Genomic DNA, 22,974 nt, shown 5'->3' on the forward strand with positions numbered 1-22,974 from the left:
TATAAAGAGACATTTTATTCCAGTTTTTGGTTAAATACTTACAGAAGAAAAAAGCGTGACAAAAACAGCTCTGAGAATAATGTAAACCACATCAGAATCCAGAGTTTAATCTCAACTTTAAAAATAAAATCTGAGGACAAAGTCTGAATTCTGGTTGTTATTGTTCTCGTAATTCTGACTAAACTTCTTAACTTTAAAAGTTCCCAGCTCTCTTTCCACATTGTACTTAAAGTCTTCCACAAATATCCAAACAGCTGTTGAAATTAACATGTCATTACACTGAAAGTATTGAACGTTAGCAGCTCAGACGAACAGCACACTGTAGAGTAAGAAAAGCAACATAACTACACTGACAAACGCATGCGTCAACACAAAACATAAAGACCTTCACTTTGTCCGTAGGCTCTTTCAGATTAAACTGTGCAGTTGCAGGTCCCAGGTTGTCCCCAGGAACAGTAAATCATTTCCATATCAGAAGCTGCTCAGTAACGTCTGTGTGCAGGTTTCCTACTTTCACAGGAACAAAGCTGGTTTAAGTATTAACTGTACTGTATGTATCACAGTCTCCAGTAAACAGACAGGGGAGATGGATGGACGTGCTGAGTTGTCAACTGTGTTTTTTTAATTTCGTAATTTATCTGAAGTAAGTGAATGAGCGAACAGATGTAGTTGGGCAATATCTTGCCAAAGGACTCAGCAAACCCATTAAATGTGTTGATGGAGAGACCGTGGAGAGGACTGAACCTATGGGGTTCAGTGAGGCTTAAAACAAGTCCCATGATACAAATGCAGAGTGCTTTGTTGTGTTTGGTCTCAGGGAAATGAACCGACTCCAAACACTGAGTGAATGTGACTGATTACACATCATGACGTGATAGAAACATGTACATTCTCCTCAAAACACAACAGCTTCATACACACAGTGGAAATTAACTTACTGAGCTATGATCCTGTTTCTAATTGAACAGTGAAAAACATTCATTTAAGCAGTAAATCTATTTCTTTTGCTGTTTCATTATTATGAAATCCAATGCTTTGGTTGATCTTGATTCGACATGTAGACCAACTAAAACATTTAAAGCATGTCTTTCAGGCTCTTTTCTGAAAAGCGTTTTGTAATGTGCTTGGTTCTGATTACAAGAATTTGATGAGTGTGTCTGCTGTTGCCTGCAAAGCTCTTGTCCTTTGTAAAGTCCTTAAAGAAAACAAACCAGACAAAACAGAAGGAGTGGAGTGCTGAGTTCTTTCGAGGCTCAGGGTCGGTTCCTCCTGTCCTTCAGATGCTCTCGTCATCGCTCATGTCCCAAATCTAACGAGAAAAAGACACAAGAGAAAGAAACAATTAAAATGGAATTCACTATTTGTGTCTACGCATCAATGTTCGACTAAGTAGTCTCAACACGGGGTCAAATCATGTTACAGCCTTCAGTGGAGTTTACTCAGTGAGTGGCAAGAGGACCCAAAAGGTGCCATGTGAGAATTTTAACAAACACAAGTTATGTTTATGGTAAGTATGTCCCATAACAACACATCAAATGCACCCTTGAATCGGTACTATGAATTTGTTGTCAAAAGTAGGACGTTTTTATGACATACTATACAATGACTTTTTTTGACATGCTATACTATTAAATTTTTTGACATGCTATACTATTACTTTTATTGACATACTATACTGTGACCTTTTTTGTCATACTATACTGACGTTTTTTAAACATACTATACTATGACTTTTTTTTGCCATACTATACTATGACATTTTTTTGACATACTATACCATGACTTTTGACATGCTATACTATGAATTTTTTGACATGCTATACTATGACTTTTTGACATGCTATAATATTAGGTCTTTTGACATGCTATACTATGACTTTTTTGACATACTATACTATGACTTTTTTTAACATACTATACTGTGACTTTTTTGACATACTATACTATGACTTTTTTTAACATACTATACTGTGACTTTTTTGACATACTATACTATAATTTTTTTTGACATACTATACTGTGACTTTTTTGACGTACTATACTATGACTTTTTTAACATACTATACTATGACATTTTTTGACATACTATACTATGACTTTTTTTAACATACTATACTGTGACTTTTTTGACATACTATACTATAAATTTTTTTGACATACTATACTGTGACTTTTTTGACGTACTATACTATGACTTTTTTAACATACTATACTATGACATTTTTAGACATACTATACTATGACTTTTTTTGACATACTATGACTTTTTTGACATACTATACTGTGACTTTTTTTGACATACTATACTATGACTTTTTTGACATACTATACTATGACTTTTTTTTGACATACTATACTGTGACATTTTTTTACATACTATACTATGACTTTTTTTTGACATACTATACTGTGACTTTTTTTGACATACTATACTATGACTTTTTTGACATACTATACTATGACTTTTTTTGACATACTATACTATGATGTTTTTAGACATACTATACTGTGACTTTTTTTTGACATACTATACTGTGACTTTTTGCCATACTATATTATGATGTTTTTTGACATACTATACTGTGACTTTTTTTTGACATACTATACTATGACATTTTTAGACATACTATACTATGACTTTTATTTGACATACTATACTGTGACTTTTTGACATACTATACTATGATGTTTTTAGACATACTATACTGTGACTTTTTGCCATACTATACTATGATGTTTTTTGACATACTATACTGACATTTTTTTGACATACTATACTAAAACTTTTTGACATACAATACTAAGACTTTTTGACATGCTATACTATGATGCTTTTTTGACATACTATACTGTGACATTTTTTTACATATTATACTATGACTTTTTTTGACATACTATACTGTGACTTTTTTTTGACATACTATACTGTGACATTTTTTTACATATTATACTATGACTTTTTTTGACATACTATACTGTGACTTTTTTTGACAAACTATACTATGACATTTTTAGACATACTATACTATGACTTTTATTTGGCATACAATACTGTGACTTTTTGACATACTATACTATGATTTTTTTGACATACTATACTGTGACTTTTTTTTGACATACTATACTGTGACTTTCTGACATTCTATATTATGACTTTTTGTTGGCATACTATACTGTGACTTTTTTTTACATACTATACTATGACTTTCTGACATTCTATATTATGACTTTTTGTTGGCATACTATACCGTGACTTTTTTGACATACTATACTATGACATTTTTTAACATACTATACTATGACTTCTTTTGAAATACTATACTATGACATTTTTTAGACATACTAAACTGACATTTTGTGACATACAATACTATGACTTTTTTGACATACTATACTGTGACGTTTTTTAGACATGCTATACTATGAATTTTTTGACATGCTACACTGTGACGTTTTTATGACACACTATACTATGACTTTTTTGACATACTATACTATAACATTTTTTGACATACTATACTATGACGTTTTTTTTACATACTATACTATGACTTTTTTGACATGCTATACTATGGCGTTTTTAGTGACATACTATACTATGGTGTTTTTTTGACATACTATATTATGGCTTTTTTTGACATATTATATAGTGACATTTTTATGACATACTATAATATCACTTTTTTATGACATACTATACAATGATTTTCTTTTTTACATGCTATACTATGACATTTATTTGAGATAATATTCTGTGACGTTTATTTGATATACTATCCTATGAGCTTTTTTTTTTACATACTATGCTGAGGTGTTTTTTTTTTGACATGCTATACTATGACATATTATATTATATACATATATGTGTGTGTGTGTGTGTGTATATATATATACAGTACAGGCCAAAAGTTTGGACACACCTTCTCATTCAATGAGTTTTCTTTATTTTCATGACTATTTACATTGTAGATTCTCACTGAAGGCATCAAAACTATGAATGAACACATGTGGAGTTATGTACTTAACAAAAAAAGGTGAAATAACTGAAAACATGTTTTATATTCTAGTTTCTTCAAAATAGCCACCCTTTGCTCTGATTACTGCTTTGCACACTCTTGGCATTCTCTCCATGAGCTTCAAGAGGTAGTCACCTGAAATGGTTTCCACTTCACAGGTGTGCCTTATCAGGGTTAATTAGTGGAATTTCTTGCTTTATCAATGGGGTTGGGACCATCAGTTGTGTTGTGCAGAAGTCAGGTTAATACACAGCCGACAGCCCTATTGGACAACTGTTAAAATTCATATTATGGCAAGAACCAATCAGCTAACTAAAGAAAAACGAGTGGCCATCATTACTTTAAGAAATGAAGGTCAGTCAGTCTGGAAAATTGCAAAAACTTTAAATGTGTCCCCAAGTGGAGTCGCAAAAACCATCAAGCGCTACAACGAAACTGGCACACATGAGGACCGACCCAGGAAAGGAAGACCAAGAGTCACCTCTGCTTCTGAGGATAAGTTCATCCGAGTCACCAGCCTCAGAAATGGCAAGTTAACAGCAGCTCAGATCAGAGACCAGATGAATGCCACACAGAGTTCTAGCAGCAGACCCATCTCTAGAACAACTGTTAAGAGGAGACTGCGCCAATCAGGCCTTCATGGTCAAATAGCTGCTAGGAAACCACTGCTAAGGAGAGGCAACAAGCAGAAGAGATTTGTTTGGGCCAAGAAACACAAGGAATGGACATTAGACCAGTGGAAATCTGTGCTTTGGTCTGATTAGTCCAAATTTGAGATCTTTGGTTCCAACCGCCGTGTCTTTGTGAGACGCAGAAAAGGTGAACGGATGGATTCCACATGCCTGGTTCCCACTGTGAAGCATGGAGGAGGAGGTGTGATGGTGTGGGGGTGTTTTGCTGGTGACACTGTTGGGGATTTATTCAAAATTGAAGGCACACTGAACCAGCATGGCTACCACAGCATCCTGCAGCGACATGCCATCCCATCCGGTTTGCGTTTAGTTGGACCATCATTTATTTTTCAACAGGACAATGACCCCAAACACACCTCCAGGCTGTGTAAGGGCTATTTGACCAAGAAGTGCGGCAGATGACCTGGCCTCCACAGTCACCGGACCTGAACCCAATCGAGATGGTTTGGGGTGAGCTGGACCGCAGAGTGAAGGCAAAGGGGCCAACAAGTGCTAAACACCTCTGGGAACTCCTTCAAGACTGTTGGAAAACCATTTCAGGTGACTACCTCTTGAAGCTCATCGAGAGAATGCCAAGAGTGTGCAAAGCAGTAATCAGAGCAAAGGGTGGCTATTTTGAAGAAACTAGAATATAAAACATGTTTTCAGTTATTTCACCTTTTTTTGTTAAGTACATAACTCCACATGTGTTCATTCATAGTTTTGATGCCTTCAGTGAGAATCTACAATGTAAATAGTCATGAAAATAAAGAAAACTCATTGAATGAGAAGGTGTGTCCAAACTTTTGGCCTGTACTGTATATATATACACACATATATACATATATATGTATATTACATGCCATACTATGAGTTTTTTAATGACATCATGAAACACTCTACGCGCTCACACTGCTGGAAGCTTGTGTAGGCTGGTAACTTTTATTTGTACAGAGTAGATCCTCCACACTACAGCATCACTTTAATGATAAGCTCACAAATATTACAAAAATAATAATCCAAATAATGGATTATGTAACCTATGCTTCACAGACGCACTTTGACAGAATTAGTGCTGAATCATCGTGCAAGACATTATCACTGAATACTGGGGGTTATTTGTATGCCCTGAAGTGTACTGTGAATACACCCCAGGAAATGCTGAATGTCCACATCTGATATAAATATAGTGTTCACATGTCTATGTGCAGTATGTGCAGTACACAGAGCCATAAGGTATCATCAACATTACAATAACAGCTCTGTTGAATGTTTCTAGTGGTTTTGACATTTTACTGGACTTGAAGATGCATATAAACATACATTGAGTAACCAGAATTATACAGTACAAGCTGCAGTACATGATAATATGAGCCAAAACAGAACAATAAGGGCTCTGTCTGTGGGTAGCCACTGAGTTATGTCCAAGTGTTTGAGACAATGAGGCTGTACTGATTTTATACATTTCTACTAACAGGCTTGAATGTGTGATTCAAGATAAAAAAACAACAACAGGAGGAGACAGATAAACAGAAACATTTCAATCTAAACAACAGTCTTTAAGTCAAAACAACATTCACCTCGGAGAACATACAGGGCACCTGCAGTGCTCATTTCTTGGCTACATGCACCAACTGTATAACAGCTTTGATTATAATTACTCAGAATCACTGCTAAGAAGTTTCTTACCAGGAAGTGACAGCAGCATGTGACTCACACACACACACACACACACACACACACACACACACACACACACACACACACACACACACACACACAGAGGAACCTCCTTTTCACTACTGTGTCAGTAAACAACAGCGGCCTTCTCATGGCAGCAGATTCTTCACATTCCCTCTCTGTAAGACGTAATTCACATACCTCTAACACTGTCTGGAATGTTACACACACATGGCTCTGAGGGTGTACACACACGCACACACAGTTTGACACATACATGCTGCATTCCTTTGAATTTCAGCTGCCTCGCAATTCAAAGAGCTGAAATCTGAATTCCAGTGCAACAACAGAACCCCAGTGAAGGTGAAAGAAATGTAATTAACTTTCAGCTTTTCTTTTTCTTTTTGTGCACCGAGTACCTCAACACTGTGCACACACATGCAGACACAGAAAGCCTTAAGAAAGCCTGTATCTTAAAAAACAGAGAAAAGTGGGTCATTTCTCTTTGACAGGCCTTAATAAACAACACCTGAAGTCATTAGAAAATGTCACAAACAACCAAAGTAGGAATGCATGGACTATTATTTCCATCATTGATTAATATTCAGATCATTTGCACAATTAACTGAACAATCATTTGGTCAATGAAATGTCAGAAAAAGGAATTAAAAGCCCAATGTGACAACTTCAAGTGTTGAGCTTTGCCTGCCCAACAGTCCAAAACCAAAAGCTGAGCATAGCATTAGTCCAGGCAGGACACGATGTCAAGCTCAGCTCACATCCCAGCTACATCAGCTGATCTCAAACAGTCCAATCAACTGATTGATGGACGGGAGTCAGCTGATTGATCACATGATTCCTTTCTATGTAACTATTGGCAAATCTCATTCAAGGCACCCTATTTAAACTGTTCTGGCCTGCCTACTGTTGCTCTGTGCCTCCGCCTCAACCCCAGCTCCTCCTTTTCATGTTGTGTCTGACTTATCAATGTCATTTCTGTTTGTCATTGATGCTGCTCTGTCCTGTTCCCGAGGGGTCTTTGCTGCTGCTGTCCCTGCCTTAGGCTTTTCATGCAGGCACATGGAAGGGCAGACAGGTGTGATTTCTCTGCCTAATGGCTTTCCACGCAGGCGCATGGAAGGGCAGAGAGGTTTGCTTTCTCTGCTTTATGGCTTTCCTGGCAGGCGCGTGGAAGGGTGAAGAGGTGTGCTCTTTCCGCCTTGTCCTTTCCATGTAGACGTGTGGACGAGGCTTTCTGAGAAAGCCAGAGGAAAGGCAGAGGGGCCCCAGAACAGAGCCATACCGCCAAATATAATACTGCAAATGGAAATAAAGTTTTCCCTGACTAAAGTGTTCCTGACAGAAATATTCAATAAAGTAAGGAGTAGTTAGTTACACTGTCAATCCATTAATTTTTGTTACTTCAACCAAGATTATATTTTCAGTTTGGTTTGTTTGTCAGCAGGATTATGGAAAAACTACGAGACCTATTTTTATTAAACTTGGTGGAAGGGTGTAGAATGGGCCAAGGACGGACATGTTAAATTTCGTGCATATCCCAATCACAAGGTGAATATATGGATTATTTTTTTCACTTTCGTAAACATTGAGAGGTGGGGCATTTGGCTCTCCGAGTCTCATTCTAGTCAACTAATTGTTTCAGCTCTAAACACAATTATTTTTTTTTTAGGTTTCCTGATTAATGTACAGCAGGTCAGTTGAACATGTGAACATGAAATTTGTTGGAGCAAACAATTCAACATGTATTAAAAATAAAGTTTCTGATAATAAATGAACAATGAATGAATATTCATGTGTTTCCATGGACCTGTTCTTTAACTGAAATTCTTTAAAATTTGTACCAAATGACGCCTTTTTCTTCCCAAGAAACTTAAGAGGAAATTATCAGTAAATAACAGACCTGCATTACCCTGTTTTTCTGACTGATTTTGTGTCTCTGCTTATGTTGAGAGGCGAGAGTATAAAGAAGAGACACTATGACTGTACACATCATTACAGCCGATGCTGAGTGCTGAGGGCCCACAGTAAATGAAAATGTAATCTGCTCAGAGTACGGTACATGTCCTCAACAACACTCATCAAGAGCTCTCAGTTATTTTTAGTGTGGATTCAGATTTGGCAGGTTCATGTGAAACATTCAATGTAATACATCAATTCAATATAAACAGAACAAACCTCACTGAATGTCAGGCTTATTAAAACACAGATGAGTCTATTATATATTCTCAAAAGTGATTGTGCTCTGGGATGATGCATTACGGCAAAAACATCTTTCATAGAAAATGTTACAAAAACTAAAAGCATCTTGGCTGAACCTGGTCCTTGAATTTGCATAAAAAGGTGCCAGTACTCTACAACAGCAGCTGCACTGCATGTGGGTTTTATCTTAGACTACCGTGCATCTCGTTTGAAATCTCTCTGTATCAACACATACAGAAATTCACGAGACACATACAAGAAAGGTGTAAATAACTGTTGAATGAAAAATAGTCCTTTAAAGTTGGAACTTAAATGTTCAACGTATGGCTTCTGGAACAGTTTGGGAAATGCAGATCTCATTTGTTTTCTTTCCAAAAGGGAAAATGAGCAGATCGATATCACTCCTATTTGTCTGTTAGCTACAGAGCTAAAGCCAGGAACGGATTAGTGTAGCTTAGCAGAAAGACAGGAAACAGGTGGTTCTAGAACTCATTTTCTGAAAGTGCTAAAGCTGCATCACATTTGTTTAACAGGACAGTTCACCCCCAAAACCAAAAATCCATATTTTTCCTCTTACCCGTAGTGCTATTTATCCATCTAAATTGTTTTGGTGTGAGTTGCAGAGTGTTGGAGATATCGGTCATAGAGATGTCTGCCTTCTCTTGAATATAATGGCACTAGAAGACACTCAGCTTGTGGTGCTCAAAGTGGGAAAAAATGCAACTAAAAAACTGAGAAACTCAACAGTAAGCATAAGCCTCTCGTCCATGAGTAGATGCACACTTCCTTCGGCATGGTGATTCAGTTGGCCGGTTTAGTTTGGTGGAAAGAAAACAGTTCCTACATCAAACTGCTCACAACGAGGTCTGTGGATTATCTCCAGTAACTGGGTCATGATTTCTGGAAAGAGACATATTGCTGTTGCCTGTTGAGTCCTTTAAATGTATTTTTGGTGCTTTGAGCTAAGTGCTATCTAGTTTCATTGTATTTGAGAGAAGGCAGACATCTAGATTGATCAACAACACTACAGGTAAGAGGAAAAATATGATTTTTTAAATAAACCATTTCCTTCATTTATTTATTTTCTTGTTTATTTGACAAGGACAAATGCATAAGACATTGCTTAATATTACAAAGTAGATGCAATGCATACAGGTTCCTAGCCACAGCTAATTTGCAACCCCTAGAAATAAACAGTAAGAACATTGTGTTCGTGAAGAACATCAGTTCATTCATCCGTTTGTTATTTGGATTTAACAAGGATGTTTTTGTGTCTGTTTTAATTTTTGTCTTTGTTATGGTTGTAGTCAGAAGCTTCATCTGCACTCACTAGTGAGGTAGGGGTATGCAAAAAAGCACAGGTGCTCATGTGGCCAAAAGTCATTTGTGCTTTGGCCTCAGAAGAAACTCTGCAAAAAGTTGTCCAACCTGTTCTGCAGCATGTTAAAGTGAACAGTCGGCTGTGTACAGGCTCAAACTGAGTGTTGTTTGTGTTATTGTGCTCATTATTGGAACTTTAGCAGGTCTTTTTCAGAGCGTGGTCGGAGAGTTGCAGGGCAGTGTGGAGAATGAGGGACAAATTCATATCAAAGCTGAACGTTCGGCATTTCTGCTCCACTGCTGCTGGGGAGCGAGCATCAAAAGGACAGCAAGCAAAAAGCTCTTTGAAACAGAGCAACACTGGAGCCCCTCTCTGGACCGCTGCCATGCCGCACTGATGGCGTGTGTGTGTGTGTCTGTGTGTGTTTTGAGAAATCTTTTGTGCAAAATGAAAGGGGGGGGATCTGAAAGGGGGAGAGACCTTATGTAACGTGAATAGCTCTGGCAAACTGAAGCCAACAACTTTACTACACTCTTTTAGGCATGGCTGAGTACTTGGGATGTTTCTCAACCATTTACCTCTGTTGCTGCAACGCATAAGCAGATTTCTGCAAAGCGCAGATCAAAAATAAATTACTGCTCTGTTTGGTCCAGTTAGGGAGCAAACTAAAATCACTGACTTCCTTCGTTATGTTTCTAACTTATTTATTTTATTCTGTTCTTTGGGTGAAGTGGAGAGTAAGTCCGAAAATTTTTTGTACTGTACATACCATAATGATTTAAGAGAGTTAATGGGTCATGAAATGGCTTGATAAAACACTGGGATATTCTGGTGTACATGAGCAACAATTGAAATGGTTGTTTAATTTAGGTGTGTTTCAGACCTACTAGTCCACACATACGAGGGAATTTTTAAAAAAAAAAACTGAGCTTTTTCTATGAGTTTTGACCTTTGGTCACTGGAAACAGACCTTTTGTAAAACTCCTTCCAGGGTGAAGGTTTTCAGAACTTTTTAGTGTTGACGTGTAGACAGGAAAAACAGAGATTTAGGCTTGTGCCATCAGAATGTGCACCATTATTGTCTTTGTGAGACAACACAAATGAGGCAATATTTCGTGCAATGGCAGACAGTAAAGGCTGACGTTTTTTTTTGGGAAACCCTTGAGTCACAGGGTTCCTGTGAGATTACCACAGAATGTTTACTTCATTATTCATCATGTGACTGGAACAGGACAGGGAAAAAAGTCAATGGAAGCTGGTGGCACGGAATCATAATAAAAATAGGTTCAGTTTTATACATAAATATGATATAAACACTACCTCCTTTATTTTGAACCATAATGCTAGTCATTCTGTTGTCTTTTTGTATCCTCTTTTATGTATTACCTCCTGTATAAAAAAAGATTTGGGACTGGATAAGAATTTCTTCTTCACTTTGTCATGGGATTGGGACAGTGCACGAGGGGCCTAATCCCCCAAAATGTTAGGTTTTGTCCCAATTCTAAAGAACGAGTGTACTATAATGTACTTTAAAAATCCGCAATTGGTCAAGCTCTACTACCATCTCTACGCTGCAATGCAAGAATGGTTAGAACCCCAGCGTGAGGCAGTCCCTTTGTACGGAGTTTGCATGTTTCCCTTCTCCCACCGTGTCAGCATGGGTTTTCTCCAGGTTCTCTGGCTTCCTCCCACAGTCCAAAGACATGCAGGCTAGGTGAATTGGTGGCTCTAAATTGTCCGGAGATGTGAATGTGAGTGGGAATGGTTGTCTGTCTCTATAGCCCTTTTTAGATAGGAATTGTGGAAATTTGCAGGAAAGCCCAATCAGTCTTCTTTCAGCGTTAGCAGTATAAAAACTAAATCGGGGAGTGCGGCAAAATGCCGCCTGCCTACTTTTGTTTCTACAGAATGCGCCTTTTTCGGGGCAATGGGGGGCGTGAGCAAGTAACAAAATGTGTAGCTCAGCATGTGAAGTAAACAGTGACATGCTCAGAGGGAAGCCGCGGCTGGTCAGTCCTTCGGTGATTCTCTCATAAGTTGGCCCGTTGATCACCGTTCCCGTCATCTGACGGTTAATGGCCTCTTCGTTTGCGAGGACAAGGACGGCGCGCAATTCCTTGTCTCCTCAGTTGCACATCTTTACAGTGTCTGTCAGGTTTGCGTTTCCCTCTTGCTACTAGCTGCTCACTAATTCCTGCTATCAGCTGTTTCCTGTTTGTCCACTGCCAGTGGAAGGCCTTTTTAAACTAAAAGAGTTCCTCCAATATGTCTACCCTACGAGGCTGAAAATTGGGCACCTCAGATCAACTCGCCAATCCGGCTCTGAGTGTCTAAACGCTCGCAGCTTGCCATCAAAACGGCCCAACATTCGTGGAAAATCTGGCAGTGTAAAAGGGGCTTGTGTGTCAGCCCAGTCCAGGGTGTACCCCATCTGTCACCCAGTGTCAGCTGGGATAGACTCGAGCCCCCCTGCAACCCCTAACATGATAAGTGGTTACGGAAAATCAATATATAAATCAGCTTGAAACATTAGAAACTCAGCCGGAGACAGTATTTTCAACCAACTCATGAAGCTAGCATTAGCTTTATTAGCTAGCTACCTACGGCTGATAGAATCTGCCAGTGACGATTTTCATTTCGTCCAGAAAAATGGACAGAAGTTAACTTTTTTCCTCCTCCATCTAAAATCAAGGACCCATTAATTACCAGGGATGGGGTTTAGTTTGAAGTTTGAAGAGGTCAGCTGGGGCTCTGAGAAACCTAACTAAGCAACAATGAAACCAGTTGTTAGTTCAAACCCTTGCTTGAATTCTCTTTACTGGTTGACCCCCACACCACACAGACATCAACAAACACACACACACACCATGACAGCACCTCAAAGGGATTGGCAGACACACAATCATCAACACACATTTAATTTTGAAGCAGCCTTATCGCTTCAGGACCTTGAGTCACTGCAGGTTAAAAAGAGGATTGCTGGATGTTTCATAAAAGTCCTACAGTAAGCTGCATGTAATCATTGTGTGAATGTGTTTGTGTTTGTAATCAGTTGGGCTCCGGCTGATATGACAGCTATAATCCAGGCTAGTTGTTGAAACAAGGCTGGGATCTGATCAGATAGAGGAGGTTTTAGCTGGAAGCCGAGGCCGGTGCAGTCAGCCAACTCTCTGCCGCCGCTGATTATTGTTCCCCCACAAATACAACACAAGCCTCAGCATGAGGGTCTTTAGCAATATTTATCATTCTGCGCGCCTCGGTCGAAGCTTCTGGAAAAGTAACATCACAGCTACAGTATATTTGCTGTCTGGCATCACAGTTTACCAAGAAGCAACTCAGATCATTGGGACTTTATCTTTTTCAAGCAGGATTCAAAACACTGAGCCTACGTACAGGAATATATCCTTAAGTGCGGGTGGCCCCAGCGGGAATCCAACCTCTAAAGCCATTCAACTAGGCAGCACTACACAACCACTGATGGGCTTTGATATTAAACACACATCTGCTTTACATATTAGAACTGACACCAAAGCACAAAAGGCAAAGTCAAGCTTTCATCATGGAGACTGGCTCCATCTGATGTGCAATTAGTGGACCACACAGAGTGACGTGGTTTATGGTTGCTGGATACAACAGTGACTGTGTGCTGCTGGTCAAGGGAGAGGAGGGAGAAATCCAGTCTGACTACACTTCTGTTTCACTCCTTTGAGAGAGTTTATATGAGTTTTTACAAAGCTTAACAGACTGTGTGGACTGATAGATCACTGGAGAGATGATGCAACTAAGCATCTTTTCAGATGTGGGAATGTAACCTTGTTCGCTTCATCTGTATGTTATAGTGACGGCTTTTTGGCATTCAGACGTGTACATTAGGCAAATGTTTTTATTCACAGTCACTATTCCTGGGTAAAATTTAGCACCTGCTGCCAAGCAGTGAGTAGAAAAGTATGAATAAGAGTGTTTTTAGTTCTCATAGACTGTGCTTATTTTCCTGCTGTAGACTTAAAGGTTCGGTGTGTGATTCTAATTCAATACACATTTTTGTCAAATTCAGTAAATATCTCCTGACAGCTGTCTGTTCGGTATGTGCACTGAAAAAAAAAAAAAAATCACAGCCCTGGCTCTGTAAATGGGAAACAAACAACGTGGCTCGGACTGAGCTACACACTACTATGCCAGCTGATCTCGTTCTTCCACGTCCCTGCCCACGAGTAACGGAGCTACACCATGTTAGTAATGAAACGCAAATAACATCAGAGATATTACCGGAGTTTCCAATGAAGCACTAAAGGGAGGGGTTTCCTTGTTTAGGTTCTGAGTTCAAATTATTAATAATCTTTCTCCAGAATCAAAAACTCCACCTTTAACTAATGACCATGGCAGCCAAAGGGACACTCGCTCATCTTATTTACGCTGGATTTTCTAATTACTTTGAAAATCAAAGATTCAAATCATCAGTCAGGGACCCCCCAGTTGTTCATCTTTACAGTGTCTTTCAGGTTGGGGTTTCCCTCTTGCTACTAGCTGCTTGCTAATTCCTGCTATCAGCTGTTTCCTGTTTATCCAGTGGCTCACACGTGCGGCATCATCAACAGCTCCTCCCACAAGTCTTCAACAGCCCCTCCCGTTGCGGAAGGCCGCCTCGGTCTGTTTAAACTAAAAGGGTTCCGCCAATATGTCTACCCTACGAGACGGAAAATTGGGCACCTCAGATCAACTCGCCAATTTGGCTGTGTGTGTCTAAACGCTCACAGCTTGCCGGCAAAACGGCCCAACATTCGCCGAGAATCTGGCAGTGTAAAAGGGGCTTGAGGGTGCTTTCACACCTGCCCCGTTTGGTTCAGTTCAATCAAACTCAAGTTCATTTGCCTTCTAAGTACGATTCGTTTGGGCAGGTGTGAACACAGCAATCCCACCTGGGTGCGCTCCAAAACAACCAGACCAAGACCTTCTTGAAGAGGTGGTCTCGGTCCGGTTACAATGAAACTGTGTTTTCCAACAAAAAGCAATGCACCCAAGTCGTACACACCCAAGTATTTTGAAAGGCTGCAATCATGTGACCAATGTGCTGACGATGGTTAACAAGGAAGCAGTCCTGAGCGCTTGTAAGGAGGCAGGTTGGGGGGATGGATGGGTCATGTAAAACTGACCTTTTGCCTGAGACTGTTCAGATGCCTGTGAACTTTGAGACATTTTAAGGTACGTCCTCACCATGTTCCTTTTTCTAAACCTAACCTCAGGCCCTGTGTAGACGACAACGGTTTCTCTAAAAATGAAAAAGTCTGTCCTTTGCGTTTTGAAAAGCTTCCACGTTTATATGATGACGTTATTGAAATGATCCCCGTTCAAACAGAGCCGCAAAATCTACTGGAAACGCTGTAGTATGCACACCAGGCCAATGGGTGGCAGTGTAAATTTGCAAAGCAACACCACCGCATGACACCATGCGCCTGCGCTGAAGCGCCTTTCTCTACAACGCAGTGATTACAAACCAAAACAATGACACAATGGCATAAGCATGCACAGATGACTTTGTCTGGATGGACGACAAGGTGGAGTTGCTACAGTAACACTTCACTTCAAATCAACAGGGTGAGCACCACAAACAGAGCTCGGCATTGTTGTTGTGATCGTCGACTTTGTCGTGCATGCCTAGTGACTGGAACCATAATATGCATGTGCGAAAAGTCTCTGTTTTCAGAGGAACTGCATATTGCAAGTTTACATGACAACTGAGATGGTGCCATTTCCAAAAAGTTGCACTCTGGACCCGTTTTCAAAACGTTGCGTTTTCAGGCACCCAAAACGCCGCTGTCATGTAAACGATCGGCCAAAACGCAACTAAAGTTTACCGTTTTCAGTTGAAATCGTTGTCGTATAAACGGGACCTCAGTCACTTTTATTGCTTAAACCTAGCCTCTGTAGATTTACAATAATTACGTAACTGCAGGTTAAGGACGTAATAGATGCATTTTCCATAGGATACTATATGAATCATTCTATGAAAGTATGTTGCATATTCATACTCCTTTCTTCATTAGCTACAGAGTCTAACCACATGATGTCGTCATGGGTGTTAAAAGGTGTCACAGTTCTTGTATTGTTTTCAGCTTCAAACATTAATCCATTCAGTTTCCATGAATGAAAATAGAGAATATAGTGTCGGAGAGTGGGTCTGGTGGGTGTATGAGGGTTAATCTTTGTCTTTTGTCAGCAATACAAGGGTAACAAACTATCTGTATCTAATAGACTGATTACCTGAGAAGAATGTCCTCAATAACTAACTTTTATCATATAATTTTGATTAAGAAAATAAGATGTCAATTTATCTCTCTCTGTGTATTTAACCTTGAGCTACAGTGACCTTTACTAGTACTGTGGTAGCTTTCAATTCAGACTTCAGGAAATCAGGTCTGATGTGGTGAGACTGCCATTGTGACTTCTAAATTAAAACCGCCATCACATTTACAGCGCATAATGAGCTGTGTGTCTGAAAACGGCTTTATTCAGCACTACAGTGAATTAAGACTCTCACAGAGGTGAAGGATCAAACAGTCACTGTGTTTGGAGCAAGTCCAGAAACTGTTGATTCTTCATATCACAAATTGAAGTTTTGGCAGATAGTTTATCACATTCGGTTTTAATAAATGTGTTTGAGACTCAAAAAATTACGTTTCAGGGGTTAACACAGATCTAAGCAAATAGTTTCACACCACAGTTTTACCGTCTGATCCCTGAAAGCCCTCATCTTCAGAGAAACTGTGTTAATTCATTCTTTGTGATCTACAAATTAAACCTGATGAATCTATCAGCGTGTAGAAACATCAGCGCCAGGCAATTAGTTCAAACTTCACAAAGGGGTGTCAGCTATGGAAATTCTTGTTTCCTCTAACAAATGATCTAACATCTGTTAGCCAGAAGGATGCATTTGATGATTTATGTTAATGAGGGGGGATACTTCCCCTTTCATCCCCTCTCATAAGCCCCCCTGAGGGCAGGTTTAACACCCAGAAGGGGAAGGATGACCCACACAGCTCCACCAAAGAGAGAAGAACTTGTTCAGGAGTCAATACAAGAAGTGGATACTCTAGTTTTTTTTTTTTTTTTTTTAAATATTCTCTGCTCAGAGCAGTTTGGTGTTTGCCAAACCCTTTCACACTTCAGATCTCATGTCCCTTTACATCACTAACTTCATGAGTTTGGAGAGAAAACGCTATTTTTTCCTCCACAGTTTCCTTTACTCTTTTTCCTCTTGTCCTTTTTTCCTTCTGCCCCGGCTAACCACAGTCCACTCATCATGGAGACTCTCACAATACCTAGAAACACTGAGCTGGAAATTACCCAAACAAGAAAACGATAAAGTGTGTGTTGACCTCATAATGCTAAAATGCTGTCCACTCATCCACATGTGCACACTACAGACACACACTAACAAATGAACTGTGGGTTCAGGGTGGCTGATGTAAATAAATAATGCCGTTTGGGTGTAGCCTTTCTGAAGAAAAGTATTCAGCTGTGAAACGGCAGCACTTTGAAGTACAAAAGACGTGATAAGATCTGCAATCACCTGAGGGGCGACTGAGGGGACAACCTTTATCTGGTTGAGCTGGAACCTGAGCCTTTATCTGGGGAAAAGAAGAAAGAAAAACTTCCAGCATTAAAAAAAACAAAAAAAAAAACCTTAGGTCTCGATTTAAACCATGTAATAGTGTGTGAAAGTAAGGCAGATAAAAAAGCAAGAGATTTAGTTTTATCTGTTGAATGTGAGCTTGGAGGATTACAGGAGTCATTTTGCTTGAGATTGGATTTATTGCGAATCTCATCACTTTTGTCGTGTTCACATGGCAGACAATCTTTTGACAGAGGTTTCCCTTCATCGTATCTTCCACTGAGGCTTGAATACCTCAGTGTCTTGGACTGAGCCACACAACAATGTATTTTACAACAAAACTGTGCAACATCGCCTTCTATCATGCATCACCAGCCTGCCCAGTTACCAATCAAAAGCCGTTTAATCCAGTGCAGTACTCTTAAATGTGGATAGCTTTGTTGTCACTCAATGCTCCGTCCAGCACTCACTGTACTTCCTCCTTTTTCAGCCTGCACCTCGTTTATCGTCCACAGAACGAGGCTGAACGCCGACATTTTTTAGAACACAACAGAACAGGCTGGAGTGAAAGTCTCTTTCCATGGGATAATTAAAAATAGAGAGTTTGTGCAAAGAGTCCGTCTAGGCAAGCTCAGGGGTTAAGTGTTGCCGTAGCCCACAGGAACGATGCTCTGCAATGCTTTTTTTTTTTCTCAGAGTGAGGATTGGGATACATACAGTTCACATAACCCAGTCGAAATTAATATATATTTTTAAATGCTTGAAGATCCACTCATTACTGAAAGTGATGATGCCATGGGGCCCTAAGTGGCTTACATTGTGAAAGAGATGTCTGTAAATCAGTAGACAAATATTTTTGAGTGTAACACCCCCTGAGAAAGGACTCCTTTCTTTATTGGGATTTTGTTCATTTGATCCAGTAACGTTTCTAAAGTCTAAAAGAGGTGCATGATCAAATCTTTTTATTCCCACTCGAATTAGTGGGGTGCAAAACTGCAGGTTAGCTGCTCAGCTAGCAGAGGTTAGCTGCTTGGCCTCGTAAGTCTCTACTGCGCTTGCTCTGTGGGCCCCACAATGAGTAAGATCCGTGGTTTATGAGCCAATGAGCAACTTTCAGAGGAATGAACGGGGCCCACCACCAACGCTGTATCCGGTTCTATTTATACTTCTATAATGCTGATGTTAGCATTTAGCTAGTGCTACCGAGCTTAAGCATAGCCTCAGAGTTTCCAACAGACTATACTTAATAGCAGTAATGCAAAACATGCATATATTTTCTGGTGTTCAGTCAATTACCGGGAGTAACTGTGCAAGGCAGCAGAACAGAGCTGCTGGAGATAGAACCTGTCCTGCGACACGCTGTCCAGCTGAAGCAGCACCTGTCAGCAGGATTGAAGTGCTGTATGTTATCTGGAGTATTGTAGGAGGCCCGTCAGGGTTACTGTATGAGGCTCCACAAAACAGCAGATCTCACTGATCCATTTTTATCTCAGTACGTGTGCGACGCTGGCTCCGTTGGGCCTCCGAGCTCAGCAGATTTACTCATTTATATAATATCTTGGCATCCTCCGTGTGCCCTGGTGCCGCCATCTCTACTGATCTCTTTAAAATATTACATCATTTGGTTATTATTAATATTCTTCCATTCATCTTGCAGGAGGCTGTGCATCCGCCCAAGTTGTAACTGAAGAAGAGGATATAGTGTGAATTTGTATCTTATAGGCATCCATGTGTGTAAAGGGTTTAATGCTGCTGTTCATGCATTAACACTGACACTGTTTTTAAGCCACGGTCTGTCTGAGGATGGTACAATAACTGTCAAGAAAACATGGAAAGATAATCAGCGGGAAAAAAGGTCATAAAGTTCTGGGACACTCTAAAATGAGAGAACAGTCTTTTTGTTTTCATGGGTTGCACAACAGGCTGGTAACCAGTCTATTTAAAGTCCCAAATTATTCAGTGGGTTTCCATTTCTGATCTATTATGGCTCTTGCACAATTTATTGCAGGAAATGTAATTGGTTAAATAAATATTCAGACTTAATCTTAGTTTGGGAAGACAGTGTGTCATGTTCCAGTAAAAAGATCAACTAGGATTAAGAGTGTTAAAACCTATTCTGTGCCCTCTTCCAGGAACACACTTAAATGATCACAGACACATATGTGCAGGCATATGCATCAAATGTACAAGGACGCTGATGAGTGCATGTGCATACCCACTTTAAGCAGAGAAAATGACCTCATGTGGCCCAAACGTAACTCCAACTGCTGCTGCAGCACACTGCATTCTCAACTACATTCCTGAATTCCCCTCAGACATTCCTGCACAATGTGGCGGGAATCTGCAGCGTGGTGGTTTCACCGGTAGAGAGGCGGTGTAAAGTAGGGCGAAAAGGTAAAAGGTCAAATCGCTTACAAAGTCAGGAAAATAAAAGAGGCCGTGACCTGAGTGTCTGTGTCTCAGACTTATGAGGGCCTCATAGTGAGAGCCAGAGAGAAACAGAGAGAATGAAATACTAAAACTAATCTCTTAGCCCCTGTATGGAGGCATCATTTATTGTTCCTGCACTCTCTGCCTTTCATTTGTCACGTCTGTCCTTATGTTGCAAAATTAAGCAACAAGCAGTCATGAATTTACAATTAAAAAAACCTATAAAAGCATGTCGGCCTCTGCACTCTGACATCAGGATAGTGTGGGCTGCATTTAGAGAGGCTTAAAAGCCATCATTAAATCAAGGACTGGTGGAGAAGGTTTGCCATATTCAGACTCGTCCTGTGCAGGCACTCAACTTGGTTTCTGGGTGGTAAATTCAAATGACTGAAATCAGACACATCCAGTCTGCAACTCTGAGGTCGGGCATGGCTGTCCTAAACTGAGCTTGTTGAAAATTAAGTTGTAAATGTTTCTATGTCATCGATTGAGTATGAACACATGCCTTAAATACAGTGGCTGACATACCGACGTACATGTTGTACACAGAAGATTAACATCTGCTGTTTTAATCAGCCTGTTCGGGGTTGGGATTTAAGTATGGTGGCTGACAAGAGCAAATGCACTACCACAGCCACAAAACAATTCCACTAGGGAGAAACGTGCTGCAGCTTAAGAGAGGATGCCAATTCAAAACAAACGGTAACCTCCGGAGCTGAAAACTGAAGCCAGCATGGAAGTGCCAAAAACTGCAGTTCTTTGAATGGCTGGGGCTGGCTCCAGAAATGAGTCAATCACCATAGACCCCCCATGTTAAAATGGCTAACTTAACAGCAGAAATAAACATGTTTACAGCCTGGTACAAACATGTTTTTTTGTATCTATAGCTAATTTTCCCCTTCATGACAACTGTAGGGGGAGTGCCTGTTCATATAACTCACCTGTTTACAATTAATTAAGTCTTAAAGTTACACAAAATTAAGGGCCACTTTGAGTGACAGGCTGTCCTCAGTTTCTCAAGCCCATTTCAAATAGGAATTGTACAAATTTGCAGGAAAGCCCAATCAGTCTTCTTTCAGCTTGCAGCGAAATGCCACCTACCTACTTTTGTTCATACAGAATGTGCCTTTTTCGGGGCAATGGGGGGCGTGAGCAAGTAACAAAACCTGTAGCTCAGCGTGTGCCGTTAACAGTGACGTGCTTCGAGGGAAGGCGCGGCTGGTCAGTCCTTCGGCGATTCTCTTATAAGTTGGCCCGTCCTTCACCATCCCTGTCATTTGCCGGTTAATGGCCTATTAGTTTATGAGGGCATGGAGGGCGCGCAATTCCTTGTCTCCTCAGTTGCTCATCTTTACAGTGTCTGTCAGGTTTGTGTTTCCCTCTTGCTACTAGCTGCTCATTCCTGCTATCAGCTGTTTCCTGTGTATCCACTGCCAGTGGGTCGCACGTGTGGCGTCATCAACAGCTCCTCCCACAAGTCATCAACAGACCCTACCATGGGGGAAGGCCGCCTCATTCTTTTTAAGCCAAAAAGGGTTCCGCTATGAGGTGGAAAATTGTCCACCTTGGATCAACTTGCTAATGTGTGTCACTTGCAGCTTGCTGTCAAAACGGCCCAACATTTGCCAAAAATCTGGCAGTGTAAAAGGGAATTCAGTCAGATCCACCCCTCACTCCGTCACAGCTCCATCCTCCTGCCAAAATATGGTCACTTCTGAAAACCAAGATGGCAATGGCTGAAATGCTCAAAACAGGAGTCCACAAACCAATGGGTGATGTAATGTGAGCTATGTCCGCTATTTATACTGTCTGTGATTCAAAAACACATACAAAAATCCAAAACAACTACAGCAACGGAAAAGTGCTGCATATGACAAAAACGTGCAGCAGAAAGCCAAAACTAATAAGTCAAAAAGTCAAAAAGTCAAAAACATACAACCCGCAAAACCGCTGCAGTCAACACCAGTCCAGTCAACACTATGAAAGTTCTCCAGGCGTCTAAGGGGGAGCACTAAGGTGAACAGCTTGATTTTCAATCCCAGAGAGACCAGACGAAAGCGGGAAGAAAAGTGGAGTAAAGAGGCGACATAAAAGGATAGAAAATTCTTTTTAACATCTTGCCTTAGTCTTTTATGATATAATAAAAGTGTTGGCATGAGCCTAATGCTAGCTTGAGGCCTGGTGAACTTCCATTGTGTTGACTGGATATGCAGTGCTTTTCTGTTGCATTAACTTTGCATCATTTCCTTATTTGCAACATGTTTGTAATTGATGTATTTGTTTGGCTTTCTGCAGCACGTTTCTGTTGTTGTATTTGTTTTTGATGTTTGGATGTGTTTTTGAGTTGGCATTGTTTCTGAAGCTGCAACATGTTCTCCTGATGGAAATGTTTTGGTGCCGTCTTTGAGCATTTGTCCTTGTCAGCCACCGTACTTTAATATCGAATAAATCAGACAATAGAAAAGGCTGATTAATATAGCAGATGCTAATCTTATGTGTACAATATGTAGTTTAGGGCAATGTGAAAGTATACTGAAGTAAAGTAAGGGGTTAAAATCAGAACATATCAGATGGAAACTATGAATGGTGGATAACCCAGCTTTACTGCAATCCTGTGCTACATGCTGTATGTAGGAATTTATGCTATGCAGTCCTAACATACACCCTGCTCATTAGTGATGGAGTCCACAATACAGCACGACCCAACTGATGTCATTTCAATGCATTTTCTCTGCGAGGCAGAATGTAGCAGACACCCAGGGGGGACGGTCTGTCACTAATGAAAAGCACCTATTTTCCTTTAGTTTTTTATTTTGTTTTTAATTTAAGAAAACCCACCAAAGACACCAGTTCTACTAACACCAAGTGTTTGTGATGACGACCACAACAACTGCTTTCAAAACAAACACTTGTGGTTTATTTCATCTCACTTTTTCATCTTCAGTGTGACTAATCTGTAAAACATCCCCATTGTGACCCTTTCAGAGGCCCACATGTCGGAGCCCACGTGAGGAGTGCTGTCATGTT

At 40.1% G+C, this 22,974-nt stretch overlaps 1 protein-coding gene across 1 annotated transcript in view; it reads right to left on the reverse strand.

Moving 5' to 3' along the window:
* The window catches only part of atg7 (ATG7 autophagy related 7 homolog (S. cerevisiae)), a 123,764-nt gene continuing 100,790 nt past the window's right edge, over positions 1 to 22,974 (reverse strand). The window contains exon 19 of the mRNA XM_033627368.2: positions 1 to 1,309. Coding sequence (XP_033483259.2) covers positions 1,277 to 1,309 — 33 coding nt within the window. The 3' untranslated portion in view covers positions 1 to 1,276. The remainder of the gene's footprint in view (positions 1,310 to 22,974) is intronic.

Source organism: Epinephelus lanceolatus, chromosome 1 (assembly GCF_041903045.1).
Source record: "Epinephelus lanceolatus isolate andai-2023 chromosome 1, ASM4190304v1, whole genome shotgun sequence".
Taxonomy (NCBI): domain Eukaryota; kingdom Metazoa; phylum Chordata; class Actinopteri; order Perciformes; family Serranidae; genus Epinephelus; species Epinephelus lanceolatus.